Here is a 21,333-nt window from a genome sequence, read left to right as displayed (position 1 = left end):
GCTTCCATGTAGGTTCAGGTCAGTTTTGGTGTCAAGTTTAAGTTATGATAAAATTTTGGTTTTCAGAACACTGAGACTGGAAATGAGGGTCTGGATTTCCCCCACTGGAGGGAAATAGACTCAGGAGTCATGACTTAGCAACCCACAGAAACTCGGGGTTCTCTGTCCTTAAAATTGCAATCTACATTGTCTTCCTTCCACCAAAGAAAACTAGACAAAAAAGGTCAGAATTGGACTTGTTATTCATACATTTGCATTGATTTAAATACATTACATACAATTTCTACAGTGCATTAGAAGAACAGTAAGAGGCAGTAGGACTCACAGCCCAGCCTCTACTCCCTGACACTGGGGGACAGGGCCTATGGCTGCCAGAGGGCTGGGCCGTTCCATGAGTGCCATCCAGAAGTCTGTCCTGGGACTCTGGGCCCCGGGCTCTCCCAAAGTCCACATTCAAGGCAACCTGAGTACAGGTTTCAGAGAGACCAGAGAGACCAGGAAAGGATGCCCCTCCCACTCAACTGCCAGGACTGGGACCAGCCCCCTCTTACACTGGACCCAGTTTCCTTCCCACAGAGCTGGTCTGGATGAGGGCAATGTGCCGATCTGCTTGGTTGGGGGTGCAAGTAAATTCCTCATTAGACTTCTCAGGCTCTCTTGATGCCCACCTTTACCACATTTTTATACAAAGATGTCTGTGGAGAGCTAAATACACCTGGGCCCCCTTCCGGCTTCTGGGAGCCCTATTGCTCCTGCAGTCTGAGGGCAGGCATTCTCAAAAACATGGTCCCCAAGGCTAGTGTCCAAGTTGGCTGACGGGGATTGTCAGGGGAGCTGTGCCTTTGTCCACAGGGCATGCACATCCAGCTCCCAGAGACTCTTCCCGTCAGCTGGATGGAAGCCCAAGATAAGCTGGCTCCAGGGGCTGGGATGGAAGGGCAGCCTGGCCCAGCTTATGAGAGAGCTGTACATCTCTGTCTCCTGGATGGCAGGAGCTGGGCAAGCAAAGGGCACAAGACATAGTCCTTGCTCCCTTTCTTTGGTTGTTTTTCAAACCTTCAAGATAGTTTTTTTCAAGATAGTTTTTTTCACAGCTGATTGACCAATCGCAGGGTTCCAGAAACTTGGGAGTCCAGTAGCACAGGGCTGCTCCTGAGCTACAGATGGCACCCTCTTTTCTCCCTTGGGGGGTGAGGGGGCCCAGTTTGCTTTGGTGTAGAAAGGGCTTGGACACCTGGCAAGGGGATAGCTGAGGGGAGACATGGAAGCAGGAAGCGCACTGAGCTGGACAGGCACCGGGGAACAGTTTGAAGGCCTCTCCTTTGTGCCCCGCTTTTCTCAAGAAGCCATGGAAAAACGGGCCTGGAACAAGAAGTCAGGGAGCAAAGCGCAGCTACCAATTAGGAGGCAGAACACAAGCAGCAGTGGTAGCATAAAGAGAAGTCCAGAGACCTACTATCCTGTTCTCTTATGAGCTGAGACCCACTCCAGAATCCAAACTGAACCCTCAGAGTTGAGAAAAGAAACATCTAAAATGATGTGAACAAAGGAGAGGACTGGGAGTTTATCACCCATGGCTAAGGCCAAGGACTCAGGAAGCAAGATGGGATAAGTTTGCCCAGAGACCAATTACAGCTCCCACTCAGGCTACCTGGATCACTTGTACATGCTGGGGTGTCCACGTCCTCCCTCCTGCCTTTATCTGAGTGACAGGCCTGCACTTGAGAGGTTGGATCCCTAGCAGAGCAGAGAGCAGAGTTGATCTATAGGATCATATACAGAGCTGCTAGGAGGTCTAGAGCAAAAGTACCCCCGCCATGAAAATTCCATTTGGAGGCTTTTAGTCAGCCTACTGCACTGGTGGGAGGAGAAAGAGAAGACTTGGCAAAATCTCAAAAGAAAGGTGGGCTTCTGTCTGTCCCAGGACTGCGGGTAACCCAGCTGCCTTGGTCCATGAGAGTGAGGCACCTGAATGTCTGGGTCCATGCAAATCTAGGTCTGGATTTGAGGTTTCTGAAAGAATCTGGGATTCTGCCTGCATTTTGCTAATAATTTAATTTTTTGTTATTTGTTTGTTTCTGATGCAGAATATAATGAGGAATTGAACAGAGCCCAGGTGTCACCAGGAAAGGGAATTTCCCAGCCTGCCCTCAGGAGAGGCTGGAAGGCAGATGCTCCTTCCTGGGCATCTGGACTCCTTCCATGGAGCTCCAGCCTTCCTCAGCACTCAGGGGAGCCCACCAGCACTCGCTGTCGCTCTGTTTGTGCTTCTCCCTATGCTTGGGAAAGCACTGAGGGGGATGGTGAGCAGAGAGGAAGGGCGCTCTCAGGCACTGCTTTCTACCGGCTTTTCCTGCAACCCGCTCCCCAAGTTTCCTCCTAGCCCCTTGGGCTACCACCACGAAAAGAAGGGCTTCCGACTCTGAAAGCTCTGTGTATAGGACTCGCAAGAAGACCGCTGGTGGGAACGAGCTGTCTCAACAATCACAGGTGGCATCTGGACCAGGTGCAAGGGACTCTTGTTGTCTTTCAAGGCCTGAGTCAGATTTAGGATCTGCAGTGGGAAAAATGAGATAAATTAAGAAAAGGCATAGGCATCCATGTCCTGCATTTAAAGGGAGACTGACAGACAGAATACTCTTATAAATCAATTAAAAAAAAAATAAACAACATGCTAATGGAAAACTGTACAAATAATCTACTTATAAGATTAGGACTATCTCAGATGAGCCTCCCCCCAAAAAAGAGTAGGACTATAAGTAGGCAATATATAGAAAATGGAAAGTTCTCTAGTCATTTTAAAAATGAAAATTACAAAAAATATCGCCTATATTTTGCCCTTCCAGTTAAAAAAGATACAGAAGAAGGAGGTGACTCAGAGTTGGGGAGGGTTCAGAGAAGCTGTAGGGCTGGAAGATGGGACAGTCTTTCAAAAAGACCAGTGGACAACAGAAGTTTAAATGTAAACAGACCTCTGACTCAGCACTTCCATTTTTAGAACTCAGAAAACAACTGTGGACATGCACGAAACAGTTTAAACCAATAGAGTGCAGTATTGTGTATAAGTGAAAATTATATAAATGTTCAAGACTATGGGATCAGTTAATAATTTAAGGAATAATAAACAAACAATTTCCCGGCCAGCATGGCTCAGTGGTTGAGTGTCAACCTATGAACCAGGTCACAGTTCGATTCTTGGTTAGGGCATATGCCTGGGTTGCAGGCTCAGTGCCCAGTGTGGGGTGTGTAGGAGGCAGCCAATCTATGATTCTTTCTCATCACTGATGTTTATATCTCTCCTCTCCCTTCCTCTCTGAAATCAATAAAAATCTACTAAAAAAAATAATGCCCTGGGGGATTCCTTAGCTCTCTTTGAAGGTGAAGTGGGAAGAGAAGAAATGATATAACAGAAATTATAACCAAAGCCTATATTCGAGTGCTTACCATGTGTCAGGCATTGTTTTTACTAAATATTTAGTACGCATTATCTCGTGTAATCCTCTAGCCAACTCTGCAAAGTATTATCCTGTTCATTTTATAAATAAGGAAGTAGAGGCTCTTGTCAAAAGCCATGGAGCATGTAAGCGGTAAAACAGACTAACTCTAGACTTACCTCTGTTTTTGTTTTGTTTTTAATATATTTTATTGATTTTTTTACAGAGAGGAAAGGAGAGGGATAGGGAGTTAGAAACATCGATGAGAGAGAATCATCGATCAGCTGCCTCTTGCACACCTCCCACTGGGGATGTGCCCGCAACCCAAGTACATGCCCTTGATCGGAATCGAACCCGGGACCTTTCAGTCCACAGGCTGACGCTCTATCCACTGAGCCAAACCGGTTTCGGCTAGACTTAACTCTTTATCAGCATGGTATATGGTCTGCCTTGAGCAACTGGTGGACAAGGATCAGTGGGTAAATTTATCAGTGAACTATCCAGCAAGTAGTACAGAAGTAAGCACAAAATAAGCTCATCACTAACCACCAGGTACCCTGGAAGAGGTGGGAGACTGGGAGGGCTACCTTTCTCTCATGTGTGCATGCAGAGTCACAAATATGTATGACACACTGAAAAAAAGTATAAAATACAATCTCTATATATTTATTCAACATGAGCATATAACCCTCCCAGAGAGATCACAGGGTTGACACCAGATGACCCAGGCTTACCTGTCCCCGCATGACAGCAATCTGCTTATGGAACTGGCCCCTGTCGAAACCAGGATCTTTCTGCAAAAGAAGATGGAACCTGAATGAATTACTCAGAAGAATCCATTTTCCTACCCAGTTAGAAACTTGCTAGTAAAGAAAACCTACAGTAAGGCTTGTGAGGTTTAGTGAAGTTAACTCCCTGCTTCACAGTTGGGAGTAACTAAACAAGTAAATTATCTTGTCCAGCATCTCATTAACTCTAAAGAACTCCAGTGCTCCATTTGAAAATGAGAGCTCTGCAGATACACTGAAGCCACAGGACACACATGGTACACACCGGTGCGGTTCATCACAACTGCCAAACTTTTTCATACTAATCCAAATTAGATCCTGCTATCCACATGTGGGAATCTTGCTCTTCACTGGCTAACAGAAGCCAGAAGGGTGCTAACCATGCTCTCTTGACTTGTAATAGGGCCAATTACAAAAACCTTTAAGAATGTCTTCTTCAATATGGTTAAAAGGCTGCTATTTCCAGGGCTAACCTTGAAGAGTTCATATAGGTCCTCCTCCAAGTCCTTGATAAAGTTAGGGTCCGATATCTTTGGAAGAATCAGATCTTTGATCTCCTGAGAGAATGGAACTTTTGCTTGGGGCAACCAGGCCCAGTAAAAAGGATCTGAAAAGAAAGATCAAAAGCAAAATTGGTATTGAAAAAAAATCCCTACCCATCTATGTCTCCCACCCTCTTCCTTGACATACAATAGAAAAATTATAAGAGCTGTGAACCCTAAAGGTTACATAGTAGGTGAAAGAACTAGCATTCAAACCCAGGTCTGCCTAATCCCAGAGCTTGTGCTCTTTCCCAGATATTACTAGTGCATGATCTTCCAAGATGCAAGCCTGTGTAGAATCAATGACTTACCCCTTCTGACACTCCTTCTGAAAAGACTAGTGCTGAAAGGGGCTAGTGACCCCTACCTATATCTCTTCCTCTTTCTAAAAGTTTCTCAGTTATAAAAGGGCAGGAAGAGCTGGCTTCCAGAATGTAATAAGGAAGACAAGAGCACTGAAAACAGCTTATATTTACACACAAATAGAATATACTTTTGCTTTTTTGTGTATTTTTTTTTTAACAGAATACATTTTTAAAAAGATATGTTTTTTGTTTTTGTTTTAACAGAATACCTTTTCTCAGAAAGAATGAGAAAAATACAGAGAGGAGAAAACTCAATTCTATGCTTCTAATGGGAATAATATAGGTAAAAATTTGTAATACTGGCTTACATTATGGAGTCATTGCCATGTGCCAACCATTGCACTAAAGTGCATGAGCTGCATTATTTCATTAATTTTTAGAACAATCCTACAATACATGTATCTATCTACCTTGAACAGGCAAGAAACTGTGACCTAGCAAGAGATGACCCAGATCACACAGTACTCTTGAGACTTACATGCCCTCCAAGAGTCAGGATGCTTCAGGGGGAAAGCCAGCCCATTGTCAATGGCAGCCACCTTGATAACAGGCTCCTTCACCACCACCCAGTCTGTGTCCTAAACAGCAAGGAAACACGAAATACTGAGGGTCCCACGAGCCTCAGGCCCTTTAAAGTAGTAGCAAAGCATCCTCTCTCATCCTCCTCAGGAACCAATCCTTAGTCAACATCTGAACTAGTTTTCACATTGTTTTCTGAACTTAGCATACTTAGGACACCTCTGACTCAAGGTTCTCAGAGTCCCATTCTCACATTAGGAAAGGTACACTCTCCAGGAGTTCCCACAGTCATTGGAAAGAAGGGAAATGACAATAAGAAAAGATAACTAAAGCCAATCCTCTTAAGGAAAGGCAATGAGATTCCTGAGGATATGAAAACAAGAAAAAAATAAGTATTGGTTTGTTCAAGTCCTTCTGTGTGGACCTTGACTCAGATGCCACTTCACTGGTGGTGACAACATTTTTCCAGTGAGATAACAGAACCATGGAAGATAACAGCAGCTCTTGCACAAGGGAGTCTGTTCCCTGCTTCAGTGATCCACAGAAAGGAAAAGGACAAGAGCTAATGCAAAAAGAATGGGGCAGGCTACCTGTGACAGCTCATGACACTCCCATGACTATCTATTTGGCTCCATACTTCAGGGTTAGGGAATGTGGGTGTCCTGAGATACCTCATTCAAAGTATGAAATCTTGAGTTTTACCCAACATAATGGGAGAATCTGTATAATTTTTGTAAGTTCTTCGGGTAATTCTGATGCACAAAATTTGAGAACTATTATGGAAGTGAAAAACTATGAGGATGTGTTAACTAACCTTACAGTGGTAAATATTTCACAATATATACATACGAGAAGCCTAGTGCACGGATTTGTGCACTGGTGGGGTCCCTGAGCCTGGCCCGCACCTTCTCACAACCCGGGGCCCCTTGGGGGATGTCAGAGAGCCGGTTTCAGCCAATCCCCACAGGCCAGGCCAAGGGACCCTGCCAGTGCAGTGCACCATCAGAGTGGGGAGGGACAGTGGGAGAGCTCAAGGGCTTGTCCAGCACATCTCGTCTGGTCTCGATTGGCTGGATCCCAGCAGCAAGCTAACCTACTGGCCGAAGTATATGCATATTGGTGGTCAGTGCCATCATAACAACTGGTCAAATGGCTGAACACTTAGCATATTAGGCTTTTATTATATGGGATATCAAATCATCATAGCCTGGTTGCATGGCTCAGAGGTTGAACGACCATCTATGAACTACGAGATCATAATTAAAATCCCAGTCAGGGCATATGCCTGGGTTGTGGGCTAGATCCCCATCATGGGGTGTGCAGGAGGCAGCCATCAATGGTTCTCTCTCATCATTGATGTTTCTACCTCTCTCCCCCTTTCCCTTCCTATCTGAAATCAATGGAAAAAAATATATATATATATATGCTTTAAAATCATCATATTGTATAACTTAAACTTATACAAAGCTATCTGTTGTTAATCTCAACAGAAGCTGAAAGGGGGGGAAAAAAACCACATGAGGAATAAAAACCAACCTCATTCTCTCCTTATCCAGGTAGCCATCACATTAATATTTTTAAATGTGCAGGCTGAGCAGGATAGACAAAATGTGGTGAACTAGGGGGAAAAATGAGCACAGAAAGCTAAGCAGCACCCTGGTTAGGCTCAGTGGATAGAGTTGGCCTACAGGTTTGATTCCAGTCAAGGGCATGCCTGTGTGTGAGCTTATCCCTAGTAGGGGGCATGCAGGAGGCCGCCAATCAATGATTCTCTCTCTCTTCCTCTTCCTCTCTGAAATCAATAAAATATATATATATATATATATATATATATATATCTATATATTTTTTTTTTTTTTTTTTTTTAAAGAAAGCAAGCTAAGCAGCTTTCTCTAAACTAATGTTCTTTGGAAGTGTGGTCTGTTGTGAAAAATGCTCCAGGGTCACAAAAGCTTAGAAATCACTCAAACAGGTTCATTTAATGCACATCTTCTCAGACCTTTACTATGCAACTATGCAACGTGAATCTCTAAGAAAGGCTTGAAGTATGTCCCACATTTATGTGAAGTTTATTTTATTCCCATTATTTAGTAGCATATTACTTAAAAAACAGATAGAGGAAAACTCTACCAAACATTAACCTATCAATTTTAAATATTGAATATATGTGCTACCCCCCAATTCTTTTGAATGCATATACTCTACTTCATCCTCTTCTTTAAGATGTAAATGAACCTCTTACCCGAGTGCTAGAACTATCCATTGGACAATCATATTTAATCAGCCAGTTGTCGTTGCCACGATCTATCAACAGAAATATAAAGTTAGCAAAAAGAATCCCACAGAAAACTGGGGCAACTTTCATTTTCATTGTGGACTAGTTTTTTTGGACACTTGGCCAATCACTCTACTGAAAACAACTACAAAGAAATATATTTTAAAATCTCCTAAAGGCTTTGGAGATTTTAATAAGATGGTTGACAGTTAAAATATCAAGATCTGGGAGAGAAAGGAAATCTAGAGAGGACGTCCAGCATTTGTGACTTCTTTTCCTATAGAGCACCTGATGATTTGGGAAGAGGCTAAGAGTTGGGATGACTGGTTCATTATGCTGCTTATTTGTGAATGTTCAAAAGTCTCCATAATCATTATTAATGACAATAGTATTGTCTTCCAGTTTTATATAAATGTGTTTATATATGCATGTGTACATATCTATCCTATATAATAAAAGGCTAATATGCAAATCGACCAAATGATAGAATGATCATTGTGCACTTACCATCAGGGGCAGACACTCAATGCAGGAGCTGAACCCTGGTGATCAGTACACTCCCACAGGGGGAGCTCCGCTCATCCAGAAGCCTCGCTCAAGGCTGGCGAGCTCAGCGGCAGTGGCAGGAGCCTCTCCCACCTCCGTGGCAGCACTAAGGATGTCCGACTGATGGCTTCGGCAGGGAGTGGGCCTAAGCCATCAGTCAAACATCCGAGGGCTCCTGGACTGCAAGAGGGCACAGGCTGGGCTGAGGGACCCCCCCACCAAGTGCATAAATTTCATGCACCGGGCCTCTAGACTAGATAATAAAAGCCTAAGCAAACCTTAAGGCTAAATGATCAGAACAGCCAGTTGCTATGACGTGCACTGACCACAAAGGGGCAGACGCTCAGCACAGGAGCTGACTCCTGGTGGTCAGTGTGCTCCCACAGGGGGAGCGCCGCTCAGCTAGAAGCCAGTCTCACAGCTGGTGAGCTCAGCGGTAGTGGTGGGAGCCTCTCCTGCCTCTGCTAAAGAGCAGCGAACCTAGTGGTAAGGAGCAGTAAGCAGGCAGGCAGGAAGGAGGGAGGGGTCCCATACACCCCCCGAGGGGTCCTGGACTGCAAGAGGGCACAGGCTGGACTGAGGGACCCCACCCCCACCCCAGTGCACAAATTTCGTGTACTGGGCCTCTGGTACATATATAATTAAAACACATGACAATAATAGTATAAAAGTCTGGAGATGGATAAATGGAGCTGATGGGTTCTAAGATCTTTTCATTGTCCAAGAAAATAGTAAAAATACCAATTAATATTAGATTTGGAAAATAAAAGATTCACATGGTAACCACCAAAAAGAAAAGACAAACATACAACTTCTAAGCTAAAAGAGAGAAGAAATAAAACAATAATAAAAGAATTTAAAAGAAAGGAAAAAGGAAAAAATAGCATAGAGAGAAAGGGAGAATAAAAAAAGATAGAAAAACATAGAAAGCAAATAATAAGATGGTAGATGAAAATTTAAACATATCTATACAGACATTATAAATTAAATGCTCTAAAATTAAAATACAACTGTTTCAATGGATAAACAAAATTGACTAACTTTCAGCTATAAAGATTAAGGGGGAGGAGAATCAACAAGATGGCTGCTCGGGTAGACATCTAACCGCAGCAGCACACAACAATTTCAATGGAATACAACTAAAATGTAGAGTGGACATTGCCCAGAGCTACAGGTAGTCGACTGACTGAAAACTCTACAATAGGAAGGAGGGAGAAAACCAGAAGGAAAATCAGAGGAGCTGAAAAAAAGCCTAAGGTACGGAGACATGCTGCGCGCTCACACGCACGTGCGCGCGGAGAGGTCGCAGCCGAGAGGAGGAGAGGGCTGGGTGCTGCCTGGCGTTCCCTAGCATAAAGGAAATAGAACCCCCAGCCTGGGCTGAACCCCCCGAACTGGCAGCGCTGAGCCCCAGTAATGGGCCAGACCCTGGGGACCCAGGCTCCGGCAGGGGGAGACGGGGCTGTGAGGCGGAATCCCAGGGGAGCAGCGAAAGGCGGGGCCCCAGGAGTCGCGCGCACATTGTACGCAGAGGACTGAATGTTGACTCTGATGCTGGATTACCCTAGCAGGAAGAAACAAAGCCTCCGGTGGCGCTGAGCCTCAGTCCGGACCGCCCCGAACTCCAGGTCTGGGCCAGTCCCTGGGGACCCAAGCTCGGGCAGAGGAAGACGGGGCTGTGAGGTGGAGTCCTGGGGGAGCTGCGAAAAGCGGAGCCCCCGGAGTCGCGCACACTGCGCGCAGAGGACAGTCTGTTGACTCTGATCCTGGACTCCCCTAGCGGGAGGGAGAAAGAAAGCTCCAGACTGGAGGAACGCGACAAGGAGCAGGAGCCCCTGCTGGACACTGGCCAGCCAGGCACCAGCAAGGAGCCGGGCGTTGGGGCCCCCACGGGGGAGGGTGCCCCTGAGCCTTCGACCGCTGAGCGCGGGCAACGGAGCCAAGGACAGGGGCTGCTTCCTGGGCGGCACTGACCCCGGCAACGGGCTGAGGCAGCGCGGGAGCCCTCGGAGAACAAAGGGGTGCCACAGGCCAACCTGCTGAGCTCCCAGGACAGGGAGGAAGAGGCCAAAGAAGTTCTCAATGTGGAGAAATCGAGTGAGAGCAAAAGATAGTGAAATTACTTAAGAAAGAATACAAAGAAGATCTTGAAAGATCAAAGATTAAGTCAGAACTCAACTCACCAGCCAACATTGCAACATAAATGCGTTTTTTTTAAAAAAAAGAAAAAGGGACAGAATGTTGGAACAGTGGCAACCAGGCCTAGAGTGGCCAGGCACAAGGCAGTGGCAGCCGGACCCGGAGCAGCAGCGGCCAGGCCCCAGAGCAGCAGCGGGCAGAAACAGAGCATCAACGGCCAGCACTGGAGCAGCCAGACCTGGGGCAGTGGCAGCCAGGCCTGAGGCGGAGGCGGCCAAGACCAGGGTGGCCAGTCCAGGAACACCCAGACCCGGAGTGGCTGGGCCCAGAAAAGCCAGGCCCAGAGCAGCCGGGTTGGGAGCAGCCAGGCCCAGAACAGCAGTAGCCAAGCCCAGAGCATCCAGGCCGGAAGCGGCCAGGCTCGGCGTGGCCGGGCCCGGAGCAGCCGGGCCCAGAGCAGCCGGGTCGGGTGCGGCCAGGCCCAGAGCAGCAGCTGCCAGGCTGGGAGTGGCCAGGCCCGGAGCAGCCGGGTCTTGTGCGGCCAGGCCCTGAGCAGCGGCTGTCAGGCTGGGAGCGGCCAGGCCCGGAGCAGCGGTTGCCAGGCTGGGAGCGGCCAGGCCCAGAGCAGCCGGGTCTGGTGCGGCCAGGCCCGGAGCAGCAGCTGCCAGGCTGGGAGTGGCCAGGCCCGGAGCAGCCGGGCCCAGAGCAGCCGGGTCGGGTGCGGCCAGGCCCGGAGCAGCAGCTGCCAGGCTGGGAGTGGCCAGGCCCGGAGCAGCGGCTGCCAGGCTGGGAGCGGCCAGGCCCGGAGTGGCCGGGCTCGGAGCAACCGGGCCCAGAGCAGCTGGGTCAGGTGCGGCCAGGCCTGGAGCAGCAACAGCCAAGTCCAGAGCAACTAGGTCGGGAGCGGCAGTGGCCAGACCCGGAGCAGCTGGTTGTGGAACGAACCAGAGCAACAGAGGCCAGGCCCGGAGCAGCCAGGCCCGGAACAGCTCGCTCCTCGCCTGCCCCTCCCCCACGGCTGCCTCTCAGACATGGCTGGAAACTTTTGCGGGAACTTGAGGGTCTGCTGAATCAAGTGATGAAGGCTTAGATCTGGATGTGTTGAGTTAGTATAGTGCTGGGGTGTTGATCTGTGAGTGCCTTGGGTGGGGCCTGGATGAGGCTGGTTGACCTATTTGGAAATGTTTTTTGTGTGAAGTGTATCATTGGGCATGTGGAGGTATTATTGATATGAGAAAATGCTAAGTAACAGATTTACTATCTGAAAAGGGATTTACTATCGGGGAAAGGGAGGGAGGAAGAGACTGAACATAAACTGTGCACCTATGGATGAGGACAATGGGGGATGGGGAGGGGGCGGAGGGTGGGGTGGGAACCTGGTGGAGGGGGGAAGAAATGAGGAACCTTTGTAATAATATGAACAATAAAGATTGAGTTAAAAAAAAAAAAAAAAGATTAAGGGGGAGAAAAAGAATATTCAAATTACTAAAATCAGAAATAAAGTAGGGACATTACTACCGAGACTACAAAAATAAAATTTAAAAAATGAAGACAGTACCGTGAGCAGTTTATGCTAACAAACTGAATAACCTAGATGAAATGAAAAAATTCCTAGAAACATAAAACCTACCAAAACTAATCCAAAAAGAAATAGAAAATCTAAGTCACTAGTGAATTCTACCAAACATTTAAAGAACTAACCCCAATCCTCCTCAAACATTTCTGAAAAATTGAAGAGGAGGGGACATTACATAACTCATTCTACGAGACCAGCATTACTCTGGAACCCAAGTCAGACAAAGACACAATAAGGAAACTACAAACCAATATCTCTTATGAATATTTATGCAAAGATCCTCAACAGCCCCGGCTGAGTGGCTCAGTTGATAGTGTTAACCCCTACACCAGAAGGTTGCAGGTTTGATTTCTAGTCAGGGTACATACCTAACATTCCTAAGTTGTGGTTTGATCACCGGTCAGGGTGTATGTGGAAGGCATCCAATTGATGTTTCTTACTTACATCAATGTTTCTCTCTCTCACTCTCCCCCTTCCTCTCTCCCTAAAATCAATAAAAATATATTCTCGGGTGAGGGTTAAAAAAAAAATCTTCAAGAAAATACTAGCAAACTGAATTTAGCAGCATATTACAAGATTATACACCGCGACTAATATTTATTACTGGAATGTAAGGATAGTTCAACCAATGAAAATGGATCAATATAAATATCACATTAACAGATTGCTGATTTCAATTGCTACAGAAAAAGCATTAGACATTATTCAATATAATAATAATAAGCTTCCATTTATAATAGCATCAAGAAGAAAAAAATACTTAGGGATTAACTTAACCAAAGAAATTAATGAAAACTACCAAACACTGTCCTGGACAATGTTGCTCACTGGTGGAGCATCAGCCCATGCATCAAAGGATCGTGGGTTCAATTCCTAGTGAAGGGCATGCACCTGGGTTGCAGGTTCAATCCCTGGCCCTGGTAAGGCAAATGCAGGAGGCAACCAGTCAAGGTGTCTCTCTCACATGGATATTTCTCTCTCTCTTCTGTATTTTTCTCTGTTCCTCTTCCAATCTCTCTAGAAATCAATAGGAAAAATACCCTCTGGTAAGGATTAAAAAATAAAAAAATCCTACAAAACAATTCTGAAAGAAATTACAGAAAACATAGTAAGTGGAAAGATATCCCATGTTCATAGACAGGAAGAAAATATTACTAAGATGCACTAATACCTGAAACTATCTATAGCTTGAATGCAATTCCTATAAAAATCCCAACACATTTTTTTGGCAAAAACAGAAAAACCCATCCTAAAATTCCTATGGAATATCTAGAGACTGTGAATAGACAAAACAATCTAGAGAAAGAACAAAGCTAGAGGACTCATACTTCCTGACTTCAATACTTGCGACAAACTATATAGTACTGAACACAGTGTAAAGACAGACATAGTAAAAACAAATGGAATAGAGTCCAGAATTAAACCTTTGCATATATATGATCAAATGACCTTTGATAAAGATGGCAAGACCATTCAATAGAAGAAAGATAGTCATTTCAACAAATGAGATTAGACCCTCCCTAACACTATATACAAAAATTAACTCAAAATGGATCCAAGACCTAAAACTATAAAATTCTTAAAAGAAAGCAAAGGTCAAAATGCTTCAAGATATTTGATTTGGCAATTATTTCTTAGATATAATACCAAAAACACAGACAACAAAAAAATAAAAAATAAAGTTGGACTTCATGAAAATTTTAAAATTACATTAAAAGACACTATCAACACAGTAAAAAAGCAACCCACAGAATAGAAAAAAAGTATTTACAAATTATGTATATGATAAGGGATGAATATCCAGAATTCCTACAACTCAACAGCAATAAAACAACCTGACTGGAAGATGGGCTTGAATACACATTTCTCCAAAATACAGATGCCCAATATGTTCAACATAACTAATCATTTGGGAAATGCAAATCAAAATTACAATGAGATACCACCTCACTATCATTAGGATGGCTACTATAAAAACAAACAACAAGAACAGAAAATAACAAATGGACCATGATGTGGAAAAATTGGAGCTCTTCTGCGATGTTAATGGAAATGTAAAATGGTATAACCACTATGGAAAACAGTATAGTGATTTCTCAAAGATTAAAGACAGAATCACCATATGATCCGGCAATTCTACTTCTTGGTATATACTCAAAGAAATGAAAGCAGTATCTCAAAGAGATATTTGTACATCCATGTTCACAGCAGCATTATTTATAATAGCTAAAATATACCACAGAGAAGCAAAAGGTGCTATATACACATACAATGGATTACTCAGCCCATGAATGAACCTTAAGGATATTATACCAAACTAGAGGATATTATATTAAACAAATTCGTGCATGGATAGGGTCCCTTAGCCTGGCTGGTGATCAAGGCATATTGGGAAGCCGACCAGCTGGGGGGAGTGACCATAGGAGGTTGGCATGCCACCCCTGATTGGGGACTGGGGCAGGAAAGACCATGGGAGGTTGGCTGGCCAGGGGGTGGAGGTAGGGGTGGAGGGGGAGAGGCAGCGGGAGGTTGGCTGACCAGGAGGAGGGGCCACGGGAGGTTGGCTGTGGGAGCGCACTGACCACCAGAAGACTGCTCCTGCGTTGAGCGTCTGTGCCCTGATGGTCAGTGCACATCATAGTGACTGGTCAACCAGTCTTTCTGGTCATGCAGTCGTAAAGGTCACTTAGGCTGTTATATATATATAGATGAAATAAGCAAGTCACAAAATGACAAATATAAGAATCCACTTATATGAGGTACTCAAAGACAAAACTGTCCTGTGATAGGTCTAGCTGCTATAAAATTACTAGGGCTCTGGCCAGTGTGGCCCAGGCCTCCTCCTATGCCTCATCAATCTGGCACAGAGCAGAGGACCACTACACTGCTCACCAGTGTTGCGGATGATGTAATCCAGCACCACCAACCGTTCAAACTGCAGCAATAGTTGCCGGTTAGTGTTCTCAGGGAGAGGTTCTGCTTCAAAACGCCGTAGCCAGTAGTCTGCATCTTTATAGCCTTCAACAAAGAGCTGGAATGAACCAACCTGCAACCAAGAAAGAGGAAGGAAGTTATTTCCCTATAGCCCAAGTTCAAAGATCCCAAGAGTAAGCCAGGGACCCAGTAAGGTCTTGTGAATTTTATATAAGAGGAGGAAATGTTTTCAAGATGTTTACTTCATCTCCTTGCAAGTACAGGAGAAAAGGGCTGTGATGGTGATTGCCTGTCCAAATTCAAGAAACCCATTCAAATGGTCAAGTGGAGTAAAGGGAAAAAGTTAGGTTTACTTCTCTTGAATACCTCATTTATTTGATATCGAAGATACTATAAAACGTGCACCTGATCAGTTTTCCCCTTTTCACTGGCTGATAGAAAGCTCAGGGCATTTAGGTGGTTGATCTCTAGCAAAAGTCTAGAATACTTCTGGTACCCATCTGAGATACAAATACACTGAGTGGCCAGATTATTATGCATTCAGAGGTCATAATAATCTGGCCACTCAGAGTATGAGTCTACAGCAGGGGTGGGGAATCTTTTTTCTTTCTGCCAAGGGCCATTTGGATATTTATAACATCATTCACTTAATATAATTCACTTAATATAAAAATATGTTGCTATGAAAAAAGCTCCTATATTTATTGAATTTGAGTCCCACTGCAGGGCCAGACATTCCCCATCCCTGGTCTATAGACACCTTGCTTCACTACTTGGATGACGATGGCACTAAAAGTCATCACGTTTGATAAACCACATAAATACAGTCTATACCTTTAGTGGTAGCCCGATGCGGTTAAATCGTTGCCCAACTTTTGGCACTTTCTCTAGCGCAAGCCGCTTGCCCCTGGACTTCACTCGGTCAATGGCACTATAGTTGAAGGTCTCACTGGCAATGTGTACTACCTACAGTTGAAAGAGAAGAGATACCTAGGTTAGAGGTAGAGTCAAGTTTAAAAAACTATCCCACTATGGCAGAGAATAATAGCTTGATGCTCACCAGTACTGTTCCTCTTCTAGGGCACACAAAAGGAATACATCTCTCAGTGTTCCTAGCAGCTTAGATGGAGTATATGGCCAGTTTGGGCCAATGGAATGTTGACAAACCACATCACAGAAGAACCCTAGACACCTTGTCACTACATGGAATGACATGGGACCTAAGAGAGCTGCCTAAATGGCATAATTCTATGATGTGAGCTAGAAATAAACTCTATTATATTAAACCACTGTGATTCAGAGGTTGTTACAGTAGCTAACATGAATTACACCGACAAATACAGCTACATACCTCCTAATTAGTAGAAGATGGCCCAATGCCTGTTTCTCTCCAAATAAAAACAAATTGCGCCCTAGCCAGTTTGGCTCAGTGTAGAGAGCAACGGCCTGAAGAGTCCTGGGTTCGATTCCAGTTAAGGGCACATACCTTGGTTGCAGGCTACTGGCCCTGGTTGGGGGCATGTGGGAGGCAACCAATCAATGTATCTCTCTCACATTGGTGTTTCTCTCTGTCTCTCCCTCTCCCATTTTCTCTAAAAATCAATGGAAAAAATATCCTCAGTTGAGATTAAAAAAACAAATTGCAATTTATGCTATACCCTTTTATTTCCTTCTGAATTTTATACAATGTGCAATTATTCACATTCAAAAAGTGAACGTTAAAATTATTTTTAATTTTTAGTGAATTGTTATATTTTGTTTTAATTTAAAATTTTTATTTATTAAATGTATTGGGGTAACATTGGTCAACATGAATATACAGGTTTCAGGTGTCGGTTTCTATGTTACAAGATCTGTATACTGCACCATGTGCCCACCAACCAAAGTAAAATCTTTTCCTGTCACCATATATTAGGACCACCTCTCTCCCTCACCACAATGAATATTTATGTAGACTATATCTGGAATATTACACAAGAAACTAGTAACAGCAGCTATCTCTGAGAAATGAAATCAAGTGGCTGGCAGACAGGGTTGGGAGGAAAGCTGCATTACTCTTCTCCATTTACTCTCCTGTGCTTTCTGATTTTAGCACTAGATACATGCATTGCCTATTAAAAAATAAATAAATAAACAGGTCATCAATATTACACTTGACACTTGATTGTCACATTGTGATGACAATCAAGTACTATAATCCATAATCCATATGTACACCTATTATCATACTTATCACATTGCCTTGTGACCATCCATATGTATATGTATATCTATCATCTTTCTTAAGACTAATGAAATTAGGTGAGGAAAAGAACACTTTACTCACATTAGCATTCCCAAATAGTGTCTGGCACATGTTCAAAAATATTAAGTGCATGAATGAATGAGTTATAAGCTTCTTTCAGAGTCAGCAACAAGTGGATTTTCGCATATAAATATGTAAAATCAAATTTATAAGAAAATTCTTTTCCTAAGCCTTGCAAAATTCATTACAAATAAACTAATTATTTTGCCCATGAATGACAGAGATAGAAAGGAGCAAAATAATTCCCTCCTTCCCTCCTTTAACACATCCATCCAGTGCAAGGTACTGCCGAATGGCACTCATGAACATGGTGAAACCCTAGTTCTCTCAGGCCATAAACCACCTTTCCCACATCAGATTTATTTGCAATCACTTTTCATAACAGCCCCTTTTTCCCTATGACTAGTGAAACTATCATCACCTGAAACCTTACTGGAACAGAGAACAGAGACAGCTACCAAATGAAAATTAGAGCCTTACTGCTTGAGGCTACTCTGCAACATGAGCCCCATTTCCATAGTGAAAGATGCTCTGATCAACTGGCTAGAATCCTATCACAGGGAGGGGAGGTGGGGTTAGGGTAGGCAGAGATACTTTCTCTTACTATTCTCCAGCAGCTTTTTGTTAAGCTTGCAAAGTACTGTCTCATATCAGTCTCATAGAAGACAAGTATTTTTGTTCCTGCTGAATTTTTGACGCAAAAGTTCCTCAGGCCTCATTAAGGTTCTCTAACAGACACCGAAACCGGTTTGGCTCAGTGGATAGAGCGTCGGCCTGCAGACTGAAAGGTCCCGGGTTCGATTCCGGTCAAGGGCATGTGCCTTGGTTGCGGGCGCATCCCCAGTGGGGGGCGTGCAGGAGGCAGCTGATGGATGATTCTCTCTCATTGGTGTTTCTAACTCTATCCTTCTCCCTTCCTCTCTGTAAAAAAATCAATAAAATACTTTTTTTTAAAAAAAGTTCTCTAATAGAGAAAGAGGAAGATCAGAGATGGGGAAGAAAAGGATTGTGATTGTGTGTGTGTGGTGAGGGTAACATTAATGATTAGAATAGTCATAAAAATACTAAAATTTAGGGAGTGTTTACATTGTTCCAGGCACTGGGCTATTAGCTTTACTAGTAAATGGATATTGTGTAATCTTAATAGCCATGCTATAAAATAGTAACTATTTATATCCCTATTTTTATAGTGAGGAAACTGAGCATGGGGAGTGGGGAGACTTCTAAATGACTTGCACAAGGGCAACCCACTAAAAAGCTGCAAAGCCAGAATTCAAACTTAAGCCCTCTGATTCTTAGGCACTGCACTCCAAAAGTACAGGCAAAGCAGTCAGGCATAGGCCGAGGGCACTCTGTTATTTACCTCGTGAAGACGGGATATTAAAAGTGATGGGCATAGGGGGAGAAAGTGGTCATGACTAAATGGATCTTCTATGGCCCTATGAATTATCCTTTTCTTGAAAGTTTCTGGAGAAAAAGTGGAAAGATCATTTTGTTGCATTTCTCCATTTTTGTTTTTAAAAGAGTTGTCCCAAGCCCCACAACTGACTTGACTGAACTTTCACATTTGAAGTAAAGACTGTTAAACATGAAAAAAATAAAAAGTAAAAAAATAAATAAATAAAAGTGATGGGCAAAGAGTATTTAAGAGTTTCTAAAGTTTAGGAGGGGCCTAGTAGAAGGAGTTCAGGTTAGGGAGGTCACAGGAACATTATTATACAGAAGGGTAGAGTGTGCTATTTAACTATACACACACAGGGAGGACTGAAACATGAAGGGAAGGAATGAGCTGCACAAAGCCAGGCAGTGAATTATGTCAAATGAGAACTACAAACCCAGAATTATGATCAAACATTCTCTCCTAGACCTGAAGTTGGAGGATCTCTGATATTGTTTGTCTTTTTTAATGATTAAAAAAGAAAATCATCACCAGAAGATATTTTCCTCATTGATTGCTAGAGTGGAAGGGAGGAAGGAGGGGGAGAAACATGGATTCAAGAGAGACACACGAGCCGAAATCGGTTTGGTTCAGTGGAAAGAGCGTCGGACTGCGGACTGAAAGGTCCCGGGTTCGATTCCGGTCAAGGGCATGCACCTTGGTTGCGGGCACATCCCCAGTACAGGGTGTGCAAGAGGCAGCTGACGATGATTCTCTCTCATCGATATTTCTAACTCTCTATCCCTCTCTCTTCCTCTCTATGAAAAATCAATAAAATATATTTAATAAAAGAAAGAGAGACACATGGATTGGTTGCCTCCTGCATGCTCCCTTACTGTGGCTGGGGAATTTGCAATTGAGGTACATGCCCTTGACTGGCACTCGAACCTGAGACCCTTCACTGCAGGCTAATGATTTAACCACCAAGCCAAACCAGCCAAACCAGCCAGGGCTGGTTCTGCTTCTCATTGTTTAATATTCCATCACCTATCCAGGTGGTCCTTAAGGAATGATTACTATAAGTATAGTACTTTTCGAGGTGTTGAGAATGGAAGAAGAATATTTCAAGAAATGGTCCCTGAGCTATCTCTTTTACTTTGGTATATCGTAAACCTTTTCAATGGACAGACAGACTAGGAAGAAGACAGAGTCCAGGGTGCTCCTTTGATTCCCATATTTACACAGATCCCACTGGGATTCCAGGAAGAGTGCCAAACGAGTTTAAGGCTAGAAATCAGATTGCTGCAGGATTTGAGTCTGTCCTGTTCTGGTGGCCAACTGTAAACAAGAATGTGTTGGATTAATTACCAGCAAAGGTTTGTTAACTATACTCAAGACGCAGTTAAAGCATAGCCAAACAACTAGATGCCACCAGCAGGATGACCTGTAAGAACAGATTGGCCTTGGATATAATTTCGGCAGAAAAAGGAGGAGTATGTGTAATGTTGGGAGCCAATGCTGTACATTATCCTGACAACACAGCAGAAGGACCATCACTAAGGCCCTAAAGGGATTGGCAACTTTAGCTAATGCGTTGCTAGAATCCTGGATTTGAGGATCCCTTCTCTGATTCACTAGACTCTAGTCTAGTCTAGTGACTAGAGCAATGGTTTGGAAAGTGGAAGGGAATGATGGTAGCCATATTCACCTCTTTAATTAGGAGTCACAGTGATGGGATGTTATATCATCCCATATATGAGAGGACTTATCCAAAGGTTAATTGAAATCACATTGATAAAACAGTAAAATAGTCTTCTAGACACAGGAAAGTCATGGATGTCAGCTGAGTTTAAAGAAAAGATTTTAAATAAAGAAAAGGGGGGAATTGTGAGAATAAACAAGTAATCTTTTGTGTCAAAGAACAGTTTAGGCAGCTGCCATTTTGGCTTGCATGACTTGTAGCTCCTCTAGGGGCCACCATGTTGAAATGGCAAAGGTCAACCCTTTCCTTTAAATTAGCCAATCGTGAAAGACTGTGAGTGTAAGCTCCAATCAAGAGTGAGGGACAGGTGACGTGCATCAGGATTAAAAAGCCAAGCAGACCACCGCTCAGGATGGGTGTGCTCCCAGACCATGTGCTTGCGCACCGTGCTATAGGAGTGTTTGTCTTGAAAAAAAGAAAAAAAAAAGAAATGGTCTGTGACTTCTATACTTACAACTAGTTGGCTTATTGTTTGGAATTTGATGGCAAAGAAGCAGACATAGTTAAAAATCCACAACAGGAACATTTTCTTCTATAACACTCTGGGAAGCCCTGGCTGATGTGGCTCGGTTGGTTGGAGTGTTATGCTGTGCACTGGAAGGTCTAAGTTCGATTCCTGGTCAGGGCACATACCCAAGTTTCGGATTCTATCCCCGGTATGATACATAAAGGAGGCAACTAATTGATGTATCTCACTCACATAGATGTTTCTTTCTCCTCCTCCCATCTCTTTCCCTCCTTCTCTAAAATAAAATAAAATAAAATACCAC

The 21,333-nt window shown here is 43.8% G+C and overlaps 1 protein-coding gene across 3 annotated transcripts in view; it reads right to left on the bottom strand.

Annotated features, from left to right (window-relative positions):
* Positions 1-224: 224 nt before the first annotated feature.
* The window catches only part of PI4K2A (phosphatidylinositol 4-kinase type 2 alpha), a 30,165-nt gene continuing 9,056 nt past the window's right edge, over positions 225-21,333 (bottom strand). For 2 of the 3 annotated variants that reach the window (XM_045581965.1, XM_036438744.2), the window contains 7 exons: positions 15,953-16,084; positions 15,077-15,230; positions 7,891-7,952; positions 5,608-5,707; positions 4,696-4,829; positions 4,169-4,228; positions 225-2,554 (listed from right to left, as the gene is read on the bottom strand). In XM_045581965.1, coding sequence (XP_045437921.1) covers positions 2,393-2,554; positions 4,169-4,228; positions 4,696-4,829; positions 5,608-5,707; positions 7,891-7,952; positions 15,077-15,230; positions 15,953-16,084 — 804 coding nt within the window. In that variant the 3' untranslated portion in view covers positions 225-2,392. The remainder of the gene's footprint in view (positions 2,555-4,168; positions 4,229-4,695; positions 4,830-5,607; positions 5,708-7,890; positions 7,953-15,076; positions 15,231-15,952; positions 16,085-21,333) is intronic. The other variant, XM_036438745.2, reaches the window with a different exon arrangement.

This window comes from Pipistrellus kuhlii, unplaced genomic scaffold (assembly GCF_014108245.1).
Source record: "Pipistrellus kuhlii isolate mPipKuh1 unplaced genomic scaffold, mPipKuh1.p scaffold_m20_p_15, whole genome shotgun sequence".
Taxonomy (NCBI): Eukaryota; Metazoa; Chordata; class Mammalia; order Chiroptera; family Vespertilionidae; genus Pipistrellus; species Pipistrellus kuhlii.
This window is presented reverse-complemented; position numbering and strand designations above follow the sequence as displayed.